The 22,403-nt window shown below is 49.9% G+C and overlaps 1 protein-coding gene across 2 annotated transcripts in view; it reads right to left on the reverse strand.

The window, feature by feature from the left end:
• The window catches only part of PAX2 (paired box 2), a 110,256-nt gene that overhangs the window by 75,739 nt on the left and 12,114 nt on the right, over positions 1-22,403 (reverse strand). For both annotated transcript variants that reach the window (XM_029081082.2, XM_029081084.2), the window contains exons 2-4: positions 21,654-21,764; positions 17,668-17,836; positions 15,698-15,895 (exon numbers count right to left, since the gene is read on the reverse strand). In XM_029081082.2, coding sequence (XP_028936915.1) covers positions 15,698-15,895; positions 17,668-17,836; positions 21,654-21,764 — 478 coding nt within the window. The remainder of the gene's footprint in view (positions 1-15,697; positions 15,896-17,667; positions 17,837-21,653; positions 21,765-22,403) is intronic.

Below are 22,403 nucleotides of genomic sequence, written 5' to 3' on the forward strand. Positions count from 1 at the left end.
TGTATATATATACACATGGTGTTCTCAGATATAAATTGTGCAAATGCAGATGTAGATATATATCTGCCTTTTTCTTGTCCTTATCACTCTACCTTTAATTACTTACAATTTCCTGTGATGGTCTTTGGCATGTATCTTTTTTCTAATAGTATTTATTAAGCACTTACTATGTATCAAACACTCTAAGCACTGGAGTAGGTATAAGTTAATCAGGCCAGACACGGTCCTTGTTCTACATGGGTTCACAGTCAAAGGGAAAGCAGGTATTTAATCCCCATATTGCAGTTGAGGAAAAAGAGAAGTTAAGTGACTTGCCCAAAGTCACACAGTAGGCAAGTGGCAGAGCTGTGATAAGAACCCAGGTCCTCTGGCTCCCAGGTCTGTGCTTTACCCATTAGGCCACTCTGGTTCCTATCTTTCAGCATCTCTAATGTCTCTTCCTCCTCCACTTTCTGCTCACTTCCACTAAATAAAACTTTGAGGTAATTTCCTTACCCTAAGTTTAGAACCTCAAAAGTCACATAGAGGATAAGGGGGGAGTCCCCCAGCCCAGGCATCATCTCCCCCTTCCAACTCAGCTCAAGCCCTCAGCCTCCCTTTCCCCACTTTGGTCACCTCCTTGACTTAGACTCTCTCCTGTTCATCATCTACCATCTCTGCAGGTCTACATACCTCCAACAACCTGGTATTCGTCACACCTTCTCCCACACCTCCCTCTTTCCTTTTCACCTTAGTTATAAGAGCTCCTTGCTTTACTGCTTCCACAGTTCCCCAGATTACAACTTGGTTAGTGAATGTGTCTACATTCCCTCATCTCACATTCCTCCTTGGATAACACCATAGATACTCCATACATAGCTGGATCAGGAATTGCCATGCTTCTAAGTCTATCCCCTGACTATTTATCAGCCTTTCCCGTCTTTCTCTAATCCAGTTCTCAGTCATGTAGCCTAAAGGGCCTCCCACTTTGGGCACTAAAGAATCAAGACCCTTCTCCTCTTTTACTACTTGGAGAAGTCTCCAGGCACTTTTGGCTTTGACTGCATCACCTTCGTTCTCAAATCTCACCCAAATTTGCCAATTTCCCTTTTGTTTTTTGATAACATAATTCCACCCTAAACCATGAGGCACTGAGATGTACAGCAAAGATAGTATCTGAGATAAATTCCCCTTAGAAGATACTTTTGTATGTGTGTGTTTAAAATCTAGATATAGCCCATTGATGCCTACAAATGTGTGTGTGTGTATTTGTGTATTTGTGTGTGTATGTATGGTCAATGTCCTCTCAGTTTTGTGCCTATATGGTCCATTGCCCTGTGTCAATTTAGTTTCATATTGGCAGGAATATCCCAGTGAAATGATTACGTTGACAGGAGACGACTCTTGAAACTGCATGAGACAAATCTCGGCTCTGCTCCCTCACCCTGGAGCCCAAGCATTCTCTTCAGGAGCAGGCCCATAAACATGGAAAGGCCTGTCCTTATTCTAATTATCCATGTGATTATTCCGAGGTGGTGTTGTGATTGTGTTATTAGCAAGCAAGTAAGTTTGGTTAATATTCTCCACGGAGGGTTCTATCAGGGCACTCCTCCCCAGATTTGTTCTGTCCTTGGGTTGCCTCTGCTGCTTTCTCTTTCCCTTTCTCACTTTCTCTCTTTCCGTCACCTCTCTCCCCCCACCTCTTTTTCTCTATCTCTTCCTCTATCAACTCTCTCTCCACCTCTCTTTCCATCACCTTTCTCCACCTCTCTCTCTCTAAGCCATTTCTAACCGCATCTGACCTTGAGCTTCGGACATCACCCCAAGCTCCTCCTTCCCAACCTGACACACTCCAAAAGGCAGTAGCCCCTCAAAAAAAGGAGAGACCCTGTTTTAAAATAATTGGAGGCTGTTAACCAGAAGAGCTCAGCAGATCACTCCAGTAATGGAAATAAATTCCATTGTATTTGCATTTTAATTTTCCACATAAACAAAGGCCCAGAGTGTGCCGGCTCCAGCAGCATCACCGGACGGAATTTAATTAGAAATGAAAAGTTTATAGGGCCCTCTTTAATGCGATTAATGCTCAGTTAACATTTATCACATACATATGCTGGAATCGCCTTTTCTAAGCAGCCACTGGCCATGAAATGAATTTCTTTCAACTTTTTTGTGCGTGCGCACGAGACTGTCTCCTGCGAGCCGGTTCAGTGAACACACTCCCTGGGGCACAGAAGCCACCTAGTCTTCAGAGCAAAGTTCAAGGTGGCTGTGGGGGATGGGAGGGATTGGTTCCTGAGTGGGCGGGGAAAGATGGGGACTGACCGAACCACGAAACCAGGGCTCTGTTCTGTAAGGAGGGAATCCCGGGGAGGTGGATACTGAAGACTGCAAATGCTGCTCACAGAAAGAGAGAGAATAAGAGGACAAGGGTCACAGAACAGCTGAGGTGCAGGCAGATTTGCCCTTTTCCCTTACACTCCGTTCCTTTCGGTCTGGACCATTCCAAATCCCCCCACACCCTCTTTTTGGCCATTTTTGCCCTTGGGTGCGACTGGCATGTCTCCTAGAGGTAAGCCCCATGCTGACTCCTCCCAGGCCTCCATTATGGCTCAGAAGAGAACACCTGATATGCTGGGTTTTTTGTTTTGAATTGGTTTAAAATGGTATTTGTTAAGTGCTTACTATGTGCCGGGCACTGTATTAAGTGCTGGGGTAAATATAAGATAATCAGGTCGAACCCAATCCATGTCCCTCATGGGGCCCACAGTATTTTGCAGATGAGGTAACTGAGGAACCGAGAAGTGACTTGCCTGAGGCTACACAGAAGACAAGTTGGTGGGGCTATAAAATCCAAGCAACAAAATATTTGTACCCACTACATCCTGCAGAAACTTTGGAGGGCTTCCTAACACCTTCCAGTCTAACACCATAGACTGACTGGCTTTTCTGCTATTTCTTCCTTGGTATCTTAGTTCAATCTGAAATAAGGGAAAAAGATTTTTCCCAATGCTTTCACCCTGCTGTTCTCTCCCTTAGGCTTTTAGACAGGCAGAGCTATTAAACCGGGGCTGGGGATGGACTCAGTGAGAGTTAGCTAGTTAGGGACACAGCAGGGGAGTGGGGGAACATGAAACCTCTATTGGTCCCTGGAGGAATGATGTCCCTTTCTTATCTTATCAAATTCTCTTTGCTCTTCAATTATAGTCTATTGAGATTGGCCTCTTAACCCAAACAAGATAACCTGGGTAATGAGGAGGAGGGTAAGGAAAGGAATGGGGTAAGGGAAGAGTATCTGATATAGCAAGCTATGCAGATCATAAAAAAGATAAATGTTTTCAATGTCCATCCCGAACCCTGACCTTCACTAAAACCAAACAGTTCCTTCCAGCTCAAACAAAATCAGGCACAACCCCACCCCTTCCCATAAGCACACACACACAATTACACACGCAAATGCACTGAACACACCATATTACGTATCCAATCTTCACACAGCGTATGTATTTAAAACCATCAAGTCAGAAACAAATGTGCACTGCTGCCATGCCTATCTTATATGCCTTCTTCCACAGATACAGCACAAGCCTTTATTTCCACAAATGGGTACACAGTATTTCAGAAACCCTCACGGCTATGCTCAGTTCACAAGATATGACTACCAAAAGTTGAATCTGCAGCTCCAGCAAAATACTTGGGGTTTTTGCCGTTCGTTTTAGAGAAACTACTGCCAGGAACTTTGCCTTTTACCACACGTTTCCTACTTAATGGGGAGCCCCTCTAAGAGTTTTAGGATACTTTAGAAACCCCAGGGGACATAGGGGTCTTAGCTCTTCAATCACACCACATGGTTTGCCCTAATATTCACCTTTTACAGAAAAACACTCTTTCACCGACTTAGGCTCACAATTTTCCCAAGCATCTCAAGCACAGATTGACCTACCATTCCCTATAGTCTTTCCAATCTATGTTATGCCCACAAATCCTAGAAAATCCTGTTTTCCAAAAGACTTTTTTTTAAAAAAAGGTAATGAATAAGTCCTGGTTCTGTAAGTCAAGTGAACAAGGCTTCTATTCCTGCCTCTATTCCTTGTGGGCAGGGAACATGTCTTCCAACTCTGTTATACTGTACTCCCTTAAACACTCTGTTATAGTGCTCTGCACACACAGTAAGTGCTCAATAAATACCAGTGACTGATTGATTCCACTGCTTAACTTTTGACCAACTGATTAAGTTGCTCAAGCCCTTTGTGTAGAAAAGAGTATCAGCCAAATACATTAAGATTTTCCCATGTAAGACATTTTCTGAATACAAGTTATTACTAAATTATTGTAACCCAACTACTTCCATGTCTATCCAAGCACTTCACCCTATTCATGCAAACAACTTCCAAGGCATATATATTGCATTATATCAGCAAAACAAATATACCAGCTCCCCTTACCTTTTAGATTGTGAGACAGAGAATGTGTCTGGGTTGGTATGCTTATATCTACCTCCAACTCTTCGTGCAGTAATTGGTATAGTAGCCAGTGCTTAATAAATATGATCACTAAAATAGCTACAATCCTGATCTCTTAGATTATGAGTCCTGTGTGGGACAGGTACAGTACCTGATCTGATTATCTTGTATCTACCCCAATTATTAGCACAGGGCTTGGTACATAGTAAGTGCCTACTGTAAAACCCAAATTAACTAGCACAACAAGGACAACAGTTTGCACACAAAGAAAACTTGGTGATTGTTTTCTCAAATCTTGTCCCCCTCCTCCATTTTGTCCTTCTTCCTCACTCTATTCCACCATTCTCCTTTACTTTTCTCCATTCCCAACTCCCTTCTTCTCCCCACAAGATGAGTTATTTCTTTCCTTCTGTTGCTCTCCCCTTACCCCAGATGCTGCTTCTCTGCTCTTGCCATTAGCTCTTTGGTTTTGTCCAACTCCTGAATCCCTGCAGCAAGAAAGACTCTGCCTATAGTTTTGCTGGCAGAACTTATACCAGGCAGGAGGTAGGCGGGATTTCATTGAAAGGGAAGAGAAGAGTTAGGGGGAGGGATTTCAGGTGGTCAGGCACACAGGGAAGCCATCATCTCCCTTCTCTATCAATTAATCAATCAATAGTATCTAATGATCACCTACTATATACAGAGCATTATTCTAAGAGCTTGGAGCAGTTCAGTAGTTAGTAGAAATCATCCCTGCCCTCCAGGAGCTTAAAATTTAGGCTGGGGAAATAGACTCTAAAATAAATGATAGCTCAGAGAAAGTAGTAGAGAATAAATTTTGAATACAAGTGTTGCAAGGGGTTGTGAGTTCTTGGGTGCTTAGGCAGTTTTCAAGGGCTAACATGACAGGTGGGGGAGATGGATAGGAAGATGAGAAATCAGCTGAGGGGAAGAGCTACCAGCTGGGGCAGTGCATGGCTGCTCTGGAGAGAACTAAAACCAAAAGTGGCTACAGTCACTCGGAAAATTGACTCTTCTGTTGCCCCTTTTCCAGTGCGGGTGTGTTTGAGGGGTTGGACTTCCCTATGAGCTAGGCAGGCTGAGTTAGAACCCAGTCCTGACACTGCTCTGCTCTCCTGGCTCCCTTCCCAGAATTTCACCAAGCTTCACCAGCCATGATGTATTTCCATCTTCTCAGCCTCGTTCTGAGAGTTCCTCTGCATTCATTTTCCTTCTTTGGATAAATTATTTTCCTCTCAGAGCTTTCCTTTTTTCTCCTTTTCCTCCACCTTTTGTTCCTCCATCTGATCCCAAAGCACCTCTCAGTCTCACTTTCCACTGCCTTATTTTTCTTGCTTTAGGGGGCTCTCATACCTAATCTTTTAAAAACTGGGGGTACTGGGAGGACCTCAGATCTGGGCAGTAGACTACTGGCTGTCCATTTTCATGCTTACTTCAAAATTACAAGTACATAAACACTCCCTTCACCGACTTCTCTCACCGCATATGCCACTTTTCATTCAGAGCTAAACACTTTTGGGTTCATAATGCTCCCTGCATTTCTCCCGTTAGTTCACCTTAGGATCTCTTCTCTGCCATGTTGTTTTTTTCTTGTCATTTTCCCCTCAAGACATCTCTGTAAAGCCATTCCACACCTCCTTATGCCCCCAACCCTTCTCCAGATCTCTTCTTCTCTCATCTCCTCCCAAATCCCACCCTGAAGGAAAGTGAAGCAGACATTTTTGTTCTCTACTCAGTCCGGATTGTCCTTCATTGCTCCACACATATTTCCTGCCCAACATCTACCTAAATGCCCTCTTCTTATTCCCTGCCACTCCAAATTCCCAACACTCATATGCTCAGTAAATTTTTCCCTCTCAGATTCACCTCCACACTCACTAATACATGTATATGAAATACATACAGATACGCAGAGAATACTCCAAAGTATTGGTTCAGTGATGCCGCTGAGGTTATTATCATTGTTATTTAATATAGAGAGAACTATTGCTGGGGTGGTCATTTTCACTAATTTCCCCCTTCCTTCCCTCTCACTTGCTTGTGGCAAGAGCTCTGTAATCTCTCTTGGGGTCCTGCCATTTTACCTACCTCTTTTACCTCTCATTTGGCTTCATTTCCCTTCTCTCGCTACAGATTCCCACGACACTATCGGCCTCTCCATGCCTCATTCCTTCCTAATTGTCTTTCTCTTCACCTGTTTCCCTGCCCGAATCCTTCCACCGTTATCTGCCCGCCTGGGCCTTCCCCAATTTCTCATCCCCCTCTAACCTTCCTATTTTCGGCGGGGGCTTTGACGCCCACAAAAAAGATGAATTTGTTGGGCACAGATGGGAGCGCCTTGAGTGAACTCTCCACCAATGAGAACACATCGGTTCTCCAGCTTCCAGCATGGCCCTGATGGCTGGGCAGGCCTCCGCATTGCGTCGCTATTGGGCATGAGGAGACGAAAGGGAGAGAAGCCAAACAGAGCTTCTCCTCTGCTGCTCATGCGGTTTATCTCTGACCAGAGTTGCTGGAAGTATGAGTGCTATTCCATTTGGAGAAGAATCGGGGAATATACACTATACTACAGTGCAGCTTTTTAAGTTTTTTTTGGCTACATCACAAATTTGTTTTGGGGGGAATCTCAATTTTTGGTTTTAATGTGATGACATTTGGTCCAGATTCCTTTAAAATGTGGAGTTTAGTTAAAGGATGTGTGGATTAGAAATTAGAAATCTGATTAATAATAATAATAATGATAATGGTATTTGTTAAGTGCTTACTATGTGCCAAGCTCTGTTCTAAGCATTGGGGTAGATATAAGGTAATCAGTTTGTCCCACGTGGAGGCTCACAGTCTTAAACCCCATTTTACAGATGAGGTAACTGAAGCACAGAGAAGTTAACTGACTTGCCCAAAGTCACACAGCTGACAAGTGGCAGAGCCAGGATTAGAACCCATGACCTCTGACCTCCAACCCCATGCTCTTTCCACTAAGTCACACTGCTTCTCTTGTGATTATGTCTGATTATTTTGTGGCAAACTCAATTATTTTCCATTTGAGGACTATAAATTCTTCAGTCTCGCAGCAAGGTAGTGACTGTTCAGGAGTCGCTACTAGCTGCTTCTAGATCCCAGCTGAGGGTCGCTACCTACTCCGCAGTAGTTCCCCTCTCTGTGTTGCCCTAGAATTTCTCCTCTTTCCCTGAGACTCCCTCCTTCCAGCTCTCCAACCTCCTGTTCCCAACTGCCATAGGACATCCAGCCTACCCCAGTGCTTCAATCAGGGGGTGGGACTGGGGACAGGGACTATTTGCCTCAGTAACCCTAAAGAAACCAAAATGCCTTGGGTTTTGTGTCTGACCTTCTCCTCCCACCTGTGCTCTGTCATCCCTCCACCACATAAACATTTGACCCCGACCTGATAGACAAAAAAAATCCATATGCAGTTGCACCTATCCACAGCCATCTGATCCCATCCCCAGTACATCCCATATTGGCTATTTCTTTTAGAGTGGATATTTCTCTTTCTCCAGTCAATCAATCCATCAACCAATAGTACTTATTAAGCACTTACTCTGGATAGAGCAATGTACTAAACACTCAGGAGAGTTCAGCAGAGTTAGTAGGCATGATTCCTACCCTTATGACATTCATAAGAATAAATGAATCCTCTCATTTTCACTCTGGCCCCTATGAGAACACATACATATAGGCGAGCTTGCTCTTTTTCTGTCCCCACAGAGACCACCCAAAACTGAGCCTTGCACATCTGGAGCAGTGGGAGCCTGAGGCCAGGATGGGCAAGGCAGGGATTATTCACTGCATTATCAAGTGGACAGGATGGGTCACAGAATTCTTTTAAAGGACAGAAACCTGTGAAAAGAGCTTATTTCCAGCAAATGGTGTTTGTTGGCTTAATTCAATCAATCAATCAATCAATCTTATTTATTGAGTGTTTTCCGTGTGCAGAGCACTGAACTAAGCACTTGGGAAAGTATAATATAATAGAGTTGACAGACGCTATCCCTGTCCACAAGGAGCTATTTGTTTTGCTCTTAGTGGATCAGGGAACTTTGGCTCTGGTAAGAAAAGACCATTCCCTTCTAGGGTTTGGGAACAATACTGAGGATTTGGGCCAAATTTTAGAGAGGCTTATGGGCAGCAGCAAGTGAACACTGGCTGAGGGAAAGAAAAAGGGCACGGGAATAGTTACCTTGATTTGGGGACAGTTCCACATTTCCAGGATCCAGTGTGATTGACCAGCTAGTGAAGAAAGCCCAGCCTCTTCCCTTCAGATCCCTGTGATTTAACTTTGGTTGGCAGTTTAACAAGGTTTAACAAGAAAGAGGAAGGTTGTTCCCCTTCCTCCTACATCCACTCTTCCTTAGCATAAGCACACACGAATGAATTGCCCATAGGCAAATACACATATTTTAGACAATTAGACCTTCTCCATCTGCTCTCCAAACACGCACAAGCCCTCTTCCCTCACCTTCCCATACATCCGCCTCCCTAACTCTTTATCTCAGCCAAATTCTTCTCTTACAACACATTTATACACACAAGCACACACATACTCTTTCTCCTTTGTGCACACATACTCACCCAGACACACTTCCTCCCAAATGCGTGCGCACGCGCACACACACACACACACATGCACACACACTGATCACACTTTCCTCCTTCCAAGTGCCATCTCCTCTCTTTCCCCTGTCTCCACATAGTTAATTTCCCCCCATGGCCCCAATATTGAACTGTTGTGTTGTCCATTTCCCAGTGACAAGGAGTCTGGTTACAGAGTTATTGATTGGTTTTTCCGCAGACAGATGGGTCTGTCCTGGGCTTCCATCGAGATCCCCTTCTGTATGAGCTGATTGTTGCAGCTCCGGGTGTAGGATTGCACCAGGGACCACCCTCCTCGCGGTATCCTTCACCCAAGCTCGGGACGGTAATAAATGGAGCCAGCCTGAGCGGTATTAAAAGCAATCGAGTGGGTTACCTGTGCAGACGAGAGATTTATACCTCCTCATATTTGATGTGATTGTTTTATTGAGTTCTCAGAGCAGTTAGGACACAATTTATTTATTTATTTATGATTTTTTTTTCTCCTTTTTTGGGGGGGTGGGTCGCTCTCTACAACTCTCCTGATGCTTTCTCAGCAGCTCGCTTTGGGAAAAGGGACAGAGGGGCCTCCTTATTGCCCTGTCCTGTTCTTCAGCTAAACCAACCCCCATCTCTCTCCAGAGCTGAGATAACTCAGTTTGGGCTCAGCCCTGACAGCAGGCCAAATAAAGGCAGGAGGATATTTATGCCTGATCGGTATGAAATGTGTGGCCCAAAGGGAGATTGGAGGGCCGGGAGGTCAGAAAGCTGTTTCTCAAACAACTTAGGAAACCAAAATCCTTCTTAATAACAATCCCCATTGATCGTCCTACTAGCCCTAACTAACACACTGCCTCCACTCTGCCCCATCACTACTTTACAAATGGAAAGATTGAGGCTCAGAGAAAGAGAGAGATGACAGGATTCACAGACACCTTCCAGGCTTGCCTAAAGTTGGTCAGAAGGGCATCCAGACTCAGTATGCTTCTGTCTGGTTTGGTGAATGCCATGCCGTGTGACCTTGAGCGAGTCACTTAACTGCTCTGTGCCTCAGTTTCCTCATCTTAGAAATGGGGATTCACTACTCATTCTCCCTCTCCCTTAGGCTGTGAGTCCCATCTGGGGCAAGGACTGTGTTGGGCCTGATTATCTTGTGTCTACTCCAGTGCTTAGTGCAATGCTTAGCAGATTGTAAGCACTTGAGAAATACATTAATAACAATTCTATCATCATATAATTATTGTTATTATAATCACTATTATTATTATGAGACCATTTATAGATTGACATTGTCTCTGGTCAGCCCACCACCCTTTAAGTAATAATAATAACAATAATGGTATTTGTTAAGCACTTACTATGTGCCAAGCACTGTTCTAAGTGCTGGAGTAGATACAAGGTAATCAGGTTATCCCACATGGGGCTCACACTTTTAATCCCCATTTTGCAGATGAGGTAAAGGTAAAGATTGAGGCAGAGAGAAGTTAAGTAACTTGCCCAAGGTCACACAGCAGACAAGTGGCGGAGCCGGAATTAGAACCCACGTCTTCTGACTCCCAAGCCTGGGCTCTTTCCACTGAGCCATGCTGCTTCTCAAAGCTAAAGTCAAAGTCAAAGCTATTCCCTCCCTACAGATGTGTCATCAAGTTCCTGGGGGGCTTACTTTCCCTTCTGGAAAATTCACTCCCTCCTCTCACAAAACCCAAGTGAATCCTGCTTCAGGGTGCAACTTGGAGGTCTAAAATCAACACTCTGCTCATCAAATGAACACAAGGTCACTAGATGGCGGTGCCTAAACTGCAGAATCATCTCCGGGTACAGCCAAAAGTCAAGTTGCTTTACGTGGCAAAAACACAAGCGCTGAGTCACACATGTAGGTCTGTAGAGACCGAACTACTGATAAGAACTCAGCGTGCCCTGTGCCAGCTTCACAGCTCCAAGTCCTACCCAGCCCCCCACCCTTTCCCCTCCCTCCTTCCCCTACATTTCTCTGAATAGCCTCCTCCTCCCCCAGGCCACAAGCCTCCTGGGAAGCTAGCCCTCGACCTGGCCCACACCCAGACCCCCACCTGCCAGACCCTCTGCACAAGAGGCGAGACACCTGGCGGTTTGGGAAGTATTCATGAGGCGAGATTTATTTCCTTAATGAAATCACAGTCAGGCCGACCTTTCCAGTGCAAATCATTCCCAGTCATAAAAGTGAGACAACTCAGATTGAGTCAGGTGTAAAAAGGGATTTGGGACACATCTTTTAAGGGAAAGTGACTGAGACGAGGTCCCTTTAGAAGGCCCGGAGATCCAGGTTCCTCTGAAAGCAGCCCCTGTTGCTGGAGTGCAGCAGAATGTGGGGAAAGATGCTCACAGCCACCTTCCACTTTACAGGAGTGGAATCCCATTGGAGTTCCTGAAATCGGCCTCAGGTTTTTATCGAGTCACCAATCAAAAGGAACATATTTCTCTCAACTCGAGCACCCGGACCAAAATAATAGAGTAACCAAAAACTTCTTGTTCTAATTTTAAAAAAAAAATTCCCTTTCTACTCAATATTTTGGTGATTTAGATAGGAAAATTTGTCCTAGTGGAAAGAGCATAGGCTAGGGAATCAGAGGATCTGGGTTCTAATCCCCTCTGACCGTTGCTAGCTGTGTGACCTTGATCAAGTCACTTAACTTATCTGTGCCTCAGTTTCATCATCTCTAAAATGAGGATTCAATGCCTGTTCTTCCTCCTTCTTAGGCTGTGAGGTCCATGAGATACAGACAGGGACTGTATCTGGCCTGATTAACTTGTATCTTCCCCAGCACATAGAACAATGCTTCACATACAATAAGGGCTTAACAAATATAATAGTAGTAGTAATAATAATAGTGATAATATAAATTTTCCCCTCTCCACACTCTATATTTAGCTCTGAGGTTTGCCCTGCAGATTTTGATCTAAAGATGCCCAGCTCAAAAAGCTATCCATCCAAATGTACGTGTAAGCAGTAAATACTATGAACGCTCTTTCAGCATCTCATATGCCCAATTTTCAAAACAATTCCAATGAAATCCATGTGGACTGTAAAAAATAAAACAATGATTTACTCGCATGAAAAGTGATTTCTTGCTACAGGCCATATGTGATGCTTATTTCCCTTCAGTAAGCTACCCCATACATTTACGAAAAAGGGAATTCTAATGGGAAGCTGCTCGTAGAGTGGCAAAAGTCCTTTAGACTGTGCGCCCGTTGTCGGGTAGAGATTGTCTCTATCTGTTGCCGAACTGTACTTTCCAAGCGCTTAGCACAGTGTTCTGCACACAGTAAGCGCTCAATAAATACGATTGAATAAATGAATCTCTAAGACTCGTAAGACAATTTTTAGGGCCGATGAGGCTGTTCATTTTGCAAATACAACAGCAGATTTCGAGAAATGCAAATGACGATGTCATTTGGGGAGAGAATGGAAACCTTGAGAATCATCTAGAGTAGGTGAACATATGTATAACTCTATTCTTTGAAAATGCTTTTAACATATCTGTTACCCAGCCACATCCCACACAGCCCCATACAAGTTACAAAACCCTTACAGCACAAAGAGAAAACACTAGACTCATGACCGGTAGATCCCTAATTCCACACTCCCAATGAGAATTATTCCAGCTTGGTGAGACCTAAAAACCATGAGTGGAAATTTCCCCAGCCCAACCCAGAATCTAACTGCCTTCCCAGGCTACCAGGGGGAGCCTGAAGCCTCCCGCCTTCGGGAGGCTCTAATCATAATCCATCTTTGCCAAAAATGTTTCAGGGACAGTGAGGCTCCATTTTTATCATGGGGACATAAGGCGAAGTCACAGACCTGAATTTTAGAAAACATTCTGGTGGTGGCATCAGACTTGATTGTCTGGGACACCCATCAGGGTGGTGGTGTTTTTTTCTGGACTGTGAAACATAAGCAAATGGGAATGGGAAAATGGACGATCTTTTCTCCTCCCATCATGCAATCCATCTCCCCCTCTGCCTCCTAAAAATGTACAGCCCGGCAGGACTTTCCCACTCGCCAACTGTCCCTGCAGAATTCAGACGTGTAAAGGCAGGTCACTGATACTCAATCCGGACTCAAGGGGCTCGAGCCACTATCTTGCAGTCGTGTTCCCAGTGACATTCCATAGCCAGCCTTGTTTATCATTTACTTGACGCTGCTATCAAACAACCTGCTTACTGTCACATTACGGGCACTTTTACACGATGGAAAACGGCTCCACCTCCACAGGTTTTATACCTGTGTAGGTTCCTTACTTTCCTTTCTGCTTAAGCACAGATACTTTTTTCCCCCCTTAATTCCCTCTTCACCCTTCCAGGCTTCTCTCTACCTCTCCAGCTCCGCAGCACTTTCCAGGCCTGATCCCGAAACTGGACTGGAAACATTCTTTCCCCCACCGCTGCTTGTGACCTTTCAGGGTATTGTTTTTCCCAAAAGATTAGGACCCTCCCCCCCGCCCCCCGCCCCCAGGATCCTGGTATCTGAATAGGGGGACGATTAGGGCCTCAGTCTTTAAATAGTCCCATTAGTTGGAGGACCCATATCCCAAATGGGGAAGAAAGACCCTCCTCCTGTCTGCCCTCCCTTAGCCACCTCGGGCCCCGGCTAGAAGCCAAGCTGCTTAAACAGTTTTTGTAAGGTTCCTCCTCAACCCCCTAGAAGCCAGATCCATGATATGCAGATCCTCCCAAGAGTTCACACAGACACCAACCGCCGTCAAGCCCTGCCAGCGTCTCCCCCCAGTGGAAAGGCCACAACCCACTCCCCCAGGTTCACCTCCGAAACAGTCCTCTCCTCCTAACCCAATGCCCCTCGAGAGTTCATGAGGGACTGTAGTCAGAGAGGGGGAAAAAGGTCAAGGGGCCTGAGTCTAGCTCTCTCCCTAAAAACACCACTTCACCTCTCCAGCCCAGCCCAGCCCTGCTATCCTTCTCTAGGACTTCGGAGGCACTGGCTGGACTCATTCCTCTCAGGAATTCTCCGTTGTCCTTCCCCGGCTCCTTCCTAAGGTGCCTGAATGTCAAACTGTTATTATTTCAGTACCTGACTGAGACAGGAGCAGGGACCTGGAGGTTTTTAGGAGGGTGTATAATTAGCTGATCAGTATTATGTTACCCTGTTCATAACTTAATAACCATTTTAATACAGATGGCACACACAGGGATAATTTCCTGGGGTAGCCCAGCAGTATATTACAGAGAGAGTGTGTCTCAGGGAATCTTCTTTAGCCAAGGTACATTCGACCAGTTAATTCTACCTGCTGTTTTCAGGATGATTTGGGATAATTCCATATCATTTGCAAAATATTAAAAACCATTTATATGCGGTGCCAGTTACAGGAATAAGCACCGTCTGAATTATTAGAAGGATTTTGATCAATTTTCTGTGAAGAGCACCCAGTCCCCATCACTCCCCCTTCCCCCCGACCTCTTTTTATATTTTGTTTTGTTTTCTGTTGGGATGGGAGATTTTTCCAAATGTTGGCTAGCACTGTTGACAGCTTCGGTAGAGCTAGGAAAAGATGTGCGTTTGTCCCTGTGCCAGTGTGCAGGGGGTATATGTGCTCAACCGCCTACATTTGTGTAACGTAGCTAAAGCCCTGTTTCTGGAACCCGTTTAACATTTGCGGAGACCTTACCAAGCGGGACTCTGGCTATTTGGGTGTTTGCCTCAAATAGGGGCGGGGAGGTGAGGGGGGCGAATGTCTGTTTAAGGAAGGTAAGTACTTCCACCCAAGCGGGGGATTCCTTGTTTGTCTGGTGGGTGCGGCCACCCTAGGTCTGAAACTATCCCGTTCCTGCTGAGTATTTACGCCTAATGGTAACGGGAAGGGGAGAACGGAACGAAGCACTTTGGTTCAGGCCGTTTCCGTGCTCAATCGGACAGAGTCGAGCGTTGCCTACCTTATACCGTTCTTTTGCTTATTTCATCGGGGACATGGGCCTGGATTTGGGAAGGGTTTTGAGGTAGGGTGAAGGGGTTGCTTTTCGGTGGGTTCAAATAAGCAGCAATTTTCGAGATTTGGTCATCATCCACTCCGGACAGTCGTTCCCCCACCCCACCCCGCCCCCCACGTCCCCTCGGGCACTGTCGGTTAGGTGCTTTAGGGCTGGGGGCGGAGGGCAGCGGCCGGTGGGCCGCGGCTGGTTTGTTGTTTGTTTTTCTCAGCCGCTAAGAGCCGGAAAGTTTGGCCGGAGCTGGGAGGTGCAAGGCAGCAGCTCGGGAGCCGGGCTTTGTAGCGCTTTGTTGAGGGGGGCGGAGGGCGGGGAAGAGAGGGCAGGGGGCGGCTGGGGGCTTCCCCTGGGAGAGGCACCTCTCCCTTAGAAAGGGAAGTCTGTTTGGAAGGAAGGGCTGAATAGACACTGGCCATTTTAACGGCTCCGGGGCGCGGGCGGTGATTGTCTCTAGATACGGAGGCGCGTAATCTCGGGAGCCTTAATTACCGCAAACACTTTGATTCGTTTCCTGAACGGCGGCTCGAGAGGCCGGCCGGGCTCGGGGCGGTCAGGCCGGGGGCGGGGAGACCCCTGCGCTACCTCCCGGCCGCTCCCCGCCGACGGTCACCCATCGCGGAGGCGCAGGACGGGAAGCCCGAGGGCCAGGGCCGGGCTCCGGAGGAAGGGGCGCGGAAGACCCTCACCTGTTAATGGAGGAGACGCTGGGCACCGTGTCGTTGTCGCAGATACCCTCGGCCAAGAGTCGATCCCGAATTTCCCAGGCGAACATGGTGGGGTTTTGCCGTTTGTACTCAGCGATCTTGTCCACCACTTTCGGAGTGGCCACCTTGGGCTTGGAGCCGCCGATCACCCCGGGCTTGATGCTGCCGGTCTCGTAGTACCTGCCGATGGGAGCCCCCGCATCGGTCATTTCGGGCCGGGCGCTCAGGGAGAAACCCGGGGGTCGCCCAGCCGCTCCCACCTCCTCCAGATCTGGGGGTGTGAGGTCTCACCCGCGCCCCTCCCCATCATACACACATACACACACACTTTCTCTCTCTCACATACACACAAACACAGCCACTTTTCTCCCCCCTGGCTCTATGAATTGACTGGGGAGAGGAGGAGGCGCGAGAAACAAAGCAGATTCGAAGTGCCTGCGCGACCCAACCCCCTCGGGACCCCATCTCCTCGGGATGCCGGGACCCAACCTCCTCGGCCCCCGGAGATGGGCCAAGAAGGCTGGGGCAGAGAGATCTGCTTTGGCGGGGACGGCGGGAGACAGAGGGCGCAGCCCCAATTTCAAAGGACAGGACCGGCTTGGGAACTCCCGCCTTTTAGGACGCCCGGGCTCGGAAGCGCTGGCCTCGATTTCCCCTGGGACCGGTTCCGCTACTCTCGAGTCGGCAGCTCAGCGTTAGGCTCCCCGAGGGATTTAGGACGCGGCTACTGTGGACCCCGGGTGTTGCCTATAATCTCCCTCTCAACCCCCTGCCCCAAGCCCCTCCGAAGTGTTTGAGCGCTGGCAATGCCGAAACCCCTTGACCGAGCTTTCCTCCTTCCTGCCACTACCCTCGGGGGGACTCTGCCGTTGCCTTCTGGGGAACCCAGGGACCCTGCGACTCTCCTCTGGGGACCTTCGGGTAGCCCTGTTGCTCTCCTCGGAGGGATCCGAGTAGCTTGCCACTCTTCTCTGCGGAGATCCGGATATCCCTAACGCTCTCCTCTGGGGAGCTCCGGATAGCCCACGGCGTAGTGGCTAGACCCCGGGCCTGGGAGGCAGAAGATCATGGGTTCTAATATTGACTCCACAACTTGTCTGCTGTGTGACCTCGAGCATTTCTCTGTGCCTCAGTTACCTCATCTAAAATAGGGATTAAGACTGTGAACCCCACTGGGACAACCTGATTACCTTGCATCTACTCCACTCCTAGAACAGTGCTTGGCAAGTAGTAAGCGCCTAACAAATACCATTATTAAAATTATTATTATTCTATCCCCACCATTGTCCTCTGGGGAGCTCCGGATATCCCTACCGCCCTCCTCCGAGGGACCCGGGTGTCCTGCCACTCTTCTCTGGGGGATTCAGATATCCCTGCCACTCTTCTCTCGGGGATCCGAGTAGCCTGCCCCTGACCTCTCGGGGACCCAGGTGACTTGCCGCTCGCCATTGGGGGATCAGGTTATCTCTGACGCTCTCCTCTGGGGGATCTGGGGAGCCTGTCAGTCTCCTTTCTGGAATCCGAATAACCTGCCACTCTGCTCTAGGAGACCCCCGCCGCTCTTCTCTGGGGGACCCGCTTTCCATCCTCCAATGCCCCCCTCGGCCGCGGTTCTCCCGTAAGAGAAAGCGGCTCTCGGAGGCTGGGCCGGGAGGTTCCCCGGAGCGTGAGAGCGGCCGCGAGCCCCCTCCCGCTCCCCTAAAGACGAGTTTCGACTTCCCTGCGCTCTGCCCTCCCTGCCCGGCCTGATCGAATAGGCTTTCCCTTGGGATTGGAGGAGGTCTCTTCGCCCCCTTCCTCTCCCGCGTCCCTAGGCGCGTTTCGTGGAGTCTCGGGACCATCTCTCCCGGGCTCCAGGAAACTTGCGCTTCAAGGGAGGAGGGGAAGCCCTGGAGAGACGGTTCTTGGGTGCAGGGAGCGGGGGGCCCACCCCAGCCCGGCTCGCCCCTTACCTGCCCAGGATCTTGCTGACGCAGCCGTGACTGACCCGTAGCTGCCGGGAGATGTCGCAGGGTCGGACCCCCTGGTGGGCCAGCTCAACGATGCGCTGCCGCACCACGTCGGGCAAAGGCCGCCCGTTCACAAACACCCCCCCGAGCTGGTTCACCCCCCCGTGCCCTGCTGGGGAGAGAGAAGAGAAAACACAACAGCCCACGCATACACACAAACACACACGCACACACACACAAACACACACACACAGCATAGGCGGGCGGTTAGTCGGGGGCAGTCAGCGGCGCGGGCACCCGATAGGGAAGGGAATGGGGACGGCTTCTTCATGGGAATGGTTGGGGGGGGGGGCAGGGAGGGTCTGCTGGGGAGGAGAGGAATGGGAAAGAGACAGAGGGAAGGAGTAGAAAGAGGGAGAAGAAAAAAAAGGCCAAAGTAGGGAGAAACCAAATGAAGAGAAGAAAAAGAGAAAGAAGGAAACACGGGGCGGGGACGAATGGAGAGAAAGAAAAATGTAAGAGAAAGACAGAGGAGAAGTGGAACGGAAAAGAGAGGAAAGGTGAGGAAAGAAGGAACAAAAGAGAAAAATCAGAAAGGAGAAAAGCCCAGAGAATGCAGAAAAGATAAAGGAAAGAGGTGAAGGGAACCGGAAAAGGGAACAAGAGACATGGGGGGAAGGAAGGAGGAGGAAATGAGCTGAAAGACCCCACCGAACAGGGAGGAAGGGGCTAAATTCTCCTGTCCGAGGTAGAGGGCCCTAGGCGGCAGGCAGGGCCCGGCACCAGCCGTGGGGAGTGGGCAATGGGCAAAGGAGTTGAGCCCAGATGCTTGCTTCAATCGAACCCTTTTCTCAGAGGCTGCTTCAACCCTCGCTCGCCGGTCCCCGCTTTTTCTACTGCGTTTTTTTCCTTTCCTTTATCAGTCCTGCTTCCTTTTCCCATTTGTTCCCGGGGAGATACAGCTGAGGGAAACCCAGAGCAAAAACGGTGGTAGAAGAGGGGTGAGGCAGGCAGGCCCCAGCCACCTGCTCTGCCCTTGAAGCTCCCGGCAGAAACGCCTGCGCCAGGGGAAGCCCGGCAGGGATAGATAGAGGTGGCCGGCCGGCGGACCCCGGTGGGAGGATGCGGGGAACGTTAAAAAGGACTTTCCCCTGCTCGGAGGGATTCAGATCCCGGGTGCCTCGATGTCTTTTCCCGCGGAGACTGGGCGGATATGTGGGATTTGGGCGGGGGGTGGGGAGCTTTGAGCTTTTCCCTGCATTTTCTACTAGGAAGAAGAAAAATAAAATCACACCTACACCCCGGATCAAGGCTGTCCTGGAGCTGAGATTTTCCTGGCATCTCAGCCCCTGATTGATCGATTTGGGATGTGGGGGATCTCGCTGCCTTCGATCGACAAAAGTCTTTAGGGGCGATCAGTCCGACCGCTCTCAGTAAAGCAGCCCGAGTCCCACGGGCCGCCTTATACTACCTCGGGTCTTGCCGTGTCGGGCTACCTGTGTCCAGGTAAACCAGGGCGGGGGGTTTGGGGATTCCCCATCCCGGGACCCTGGAAGGGGGAGACCCCTCTCATCATACCTGAGCCTTCCCCCCGACACACACCTCGCCCAGGCCGACCGCACCCCGGCCATCAATAATTCAGGCCCTGAAAGAACTCGCGTTACCGGTATGAAAAGGCGGCATCTGCGGGCAGATTAGAGATGAATAATTCAGCCTCTTCGGGCTCCCGGCCCGGTCCTTCTGCCCCGGGAGGCGGAGCCGGGGAGAGAGGGAAAGGTCCGAAACGGGGGCCCGGGGTTAGAAACGATCCTCGCCCGGGCCTCGGCGCGGGGAAACACCGCGTCGGGGGCCGAGAGATTCCGGGCCGCGCGGGAGCCGCTCGGCCCCCGCCACGCACTCCGTCTGCGGTTGTTCTCCTACCTCCGCCCGTTTCTCCGCATTCCCTTCCTGGGGTTGGCGCGGCTCCCTCGATCCCGCTTGCGCCCACGGCGAGAGCGACAAGGGAGAAACCCGAGCCCCGGCTGCCGGTTGCGCGTTGCCGGTTGCGGGCTGCGGGCCGGGATTCGGGATAGCCCGAAATGTGAGCCTCCCGGCCGGGAGGGCTCCTCCGAACGGCTGGTCTCTGGTTCTCGCTGCCGAAAGGGATCTGGGGTTGCTTGGAGGGAAAAGGCATTTTATTTTCTCGCCTCTAAAAAAATTTCTTCCTCCTCTCTCTCTCTCTCTCTCTCCGTCTCTGCCGTACATATTCATGTACATATTCATGTAAAGCAAATAATAATTTTCAAAGCCTTTTACAGCTAATGCGCAGCCCCTGCCTGCTATGTCCTCCGGTCCTCGGGTCTGTAGAATAAGGACCGAGAAGGTCTAAAAAGTTGCCCCGTGAGAAGTTACAATTTCTCCTTATTTATTTACCTCCCGACAAGGTGCGTTTTCCTATTTCCTTTCAAAAAAATGAAAATAAAAAATAAACCGACAACAGCATCACAAGGAAAATCTCAGCAGTTTACCGGGCAGAAACGGGCTTACATAAATGAGAATTTCCTTAGAATAATTTTCGTTATTTTTCTCCTGTTCTTTTTTCTTTCTGTTCCTTCTCTCACTTCTCTCTAGCTTTCCATTTTCTTTCGTTTCCTTCAGGTCCAGTTTTTATGTCTTTATTTCTCTCCTTTTCATTTCCCACGCTTGTTTTTCTCCCTGTTTTTCCATCCCTTCTCGGGCCCTTCCTCGCCTCTGCCTCTCTCTTTCCTGTCTGGGGACGCTCCGCGACGCCGGAGAGGGGAACTCGGCTAAAGCGGTCCCGTTGTGAGGCAGGGGACCCCCACTCTTTTCAATACCGTCCAGGAGTTCCCTTTAGAAACTCCTTTTGTTTTTAGAGCTGCTCCCTGCGGGGGATTTAGTACATCATTCCCACCTCCCGGAACGGGAGAAAGAAGGGAAGACAAGGGAAAGGAAAAGAAAAGAAAAGAAAGCAAGGGAAAGTGAAGGGGAGGGAAGGGGAAGGGAGAGAAAGGAAGAGAAGGGAAAGAAAGGGAAGAAACGGCAAGAGAAGGGAAGAGAAGAAGTGGCAAGGGAAGGGAAGGAATGACAAGAGAAAGTAAGATAAGGAAACGGAAAGGAAAGGGAAGAGAAGAGAGGGGAATAGGGAGGAATGGCAAGGGAAAGCAAGAGAAGGGATCGGAGAGGAGAGGAAAGGAAGTGAAGAGAAGACAGGGGAAGGTGAAGGATGAGAAGAGAAGAGAACCCCCCCTCCTCCCCACCTTGGAGAAGGATAGGATGGGAAATGAAGGAAAAAGGAAGGATTGTCAGAAGCAATGTATCTCGAAGGTTCGGGCTGGAAGAAGGGACTCCCAGAGCCGGGGGGCAGGTTGGAGAAGGACCCGTCGAGATACCCGCAGAACGATTTCTCCTTGGGTCCTGCCGTCCCTGCCATTGCTGTCCCTGGTCTCTAGGAGATGCTCCCTGGTGTCCGGAACTCCCCAGCGGGAGGAAGAGAGGAAGGAGAGCCCCATCATCAACCCACTAAATCGGCCGCGAAAGCAAAGGGGGACAGGGTAGGGTGGGAAAGAAGGGACGGGGGAACAGTCCGGGCTCAGAGAGCGGGAGCCGGGAGGAAGGAAGAGGAGCTGAGGTCGACCGACCCGCCGCGGGAGCGAGCAGGTGGAAAGAGGTCTGAGAGGGAGGGCATCGCCCAGAGGGAGAGGAAAGCAGGGAGAGAGACCGGAGGGGGACGGAAAGGGGAAAGGGACGGTTTCAGAGAGACAGAGGAAGAGAAGAGGGGGCCGGAGAGAGATGAGAGGAGATAAAAACGAAGAAGAGGGAATAGAGGATAGGGGAGAGTATGCCGGGGGCGGGGGACGGGACGGGACGGGTCGGGACAGGGGAGAGAGAAGAGAGGAGGGGAAAAAAATGAAGAACTGAAGGGGAGGAAGGACCACGGGAAAGCGCCAGAGATGAGAGAGGACGTGGAAGACTGCTGGGCCGGTACTCACGGTGCATCGCGGAGAAAGGGTCTGCTTTGCAGTGCATATCCATGGGGAGGCAGAGGAGAGGGAGCAGCGCGGCCGCCGCCGCCGTGTCGCCTCGCAAACTCAACTTCAGGACTTGAGAAAAAAAAAAGGGGGGGTGGGGTGGAGTGGGAGGGGAGAGGATTGGAGTGGGGAGAAGAGCCGGACTTCGGGGGGACGGCTACGGCCGGAGGGGCGTCTCTTGGGCGTGGGAGGGTCTGGGGACCTGCCCTCGGTCGGAGCCCGGTGGGAGCGGTAACTTTCCGGAGGGCAGAGCCGGCCGTCGCGGCGGGGTGGGACGGACCCGCTCAGCGGATCCCCCGCCGGGTCGGGGGGACGGCCGGGGGGCAGAGGGGGTGCATGGCGGGCGCGACGAGGGGTGGGGAGGGGACTGGGGGGGGACGACACCCGCACACTCAGATCCCCGGGACCCCGGTCATCCAAGCGGAGGCGGTGGCCGGAGAGAGCGCGGCCCCTTCAAGTCCCGGAGAGTTGGCGAAGTTGGCAGAGAAGTAGCAATCCCCGGGGTGTCCGAGCGCCGGCGGGGAGGCAGGGAAGGAGGCAGGGAAGGAGGGAGGGAGACCCCCGGCCCCCCGCCCCCCGGAATAAAAGCGGGCTCCCGCAGCGGTGGCCCGGGAGCGGGAACGGGTGCGGGAGCCGGCAGCGCTGTCACCGGGTGGGGTGCGGCCGCGAAGAGGCTCGGCCGGAGACTGGAGCCTTCGCTCTCCGTGTGTG

The sequence above is a fragment of the Ornithorhynchus anatinus genome, chromosome 16 (genome assembly GCF_004115215.2).
Source record: "Ornithorhynchus anatinus isolate Pmale09 chromosome 16, mOrnAna1.pri.v4, whole genome shotgun sequence".
NCBI classification, from domain to species: domain Eukaryota; kingdom Metazoa; phylum Chordata; class Mammalia; order Monotremata; family Ornithorhynchidae; genus Ornithorhynchus; species Ornithorhynchus anatinus.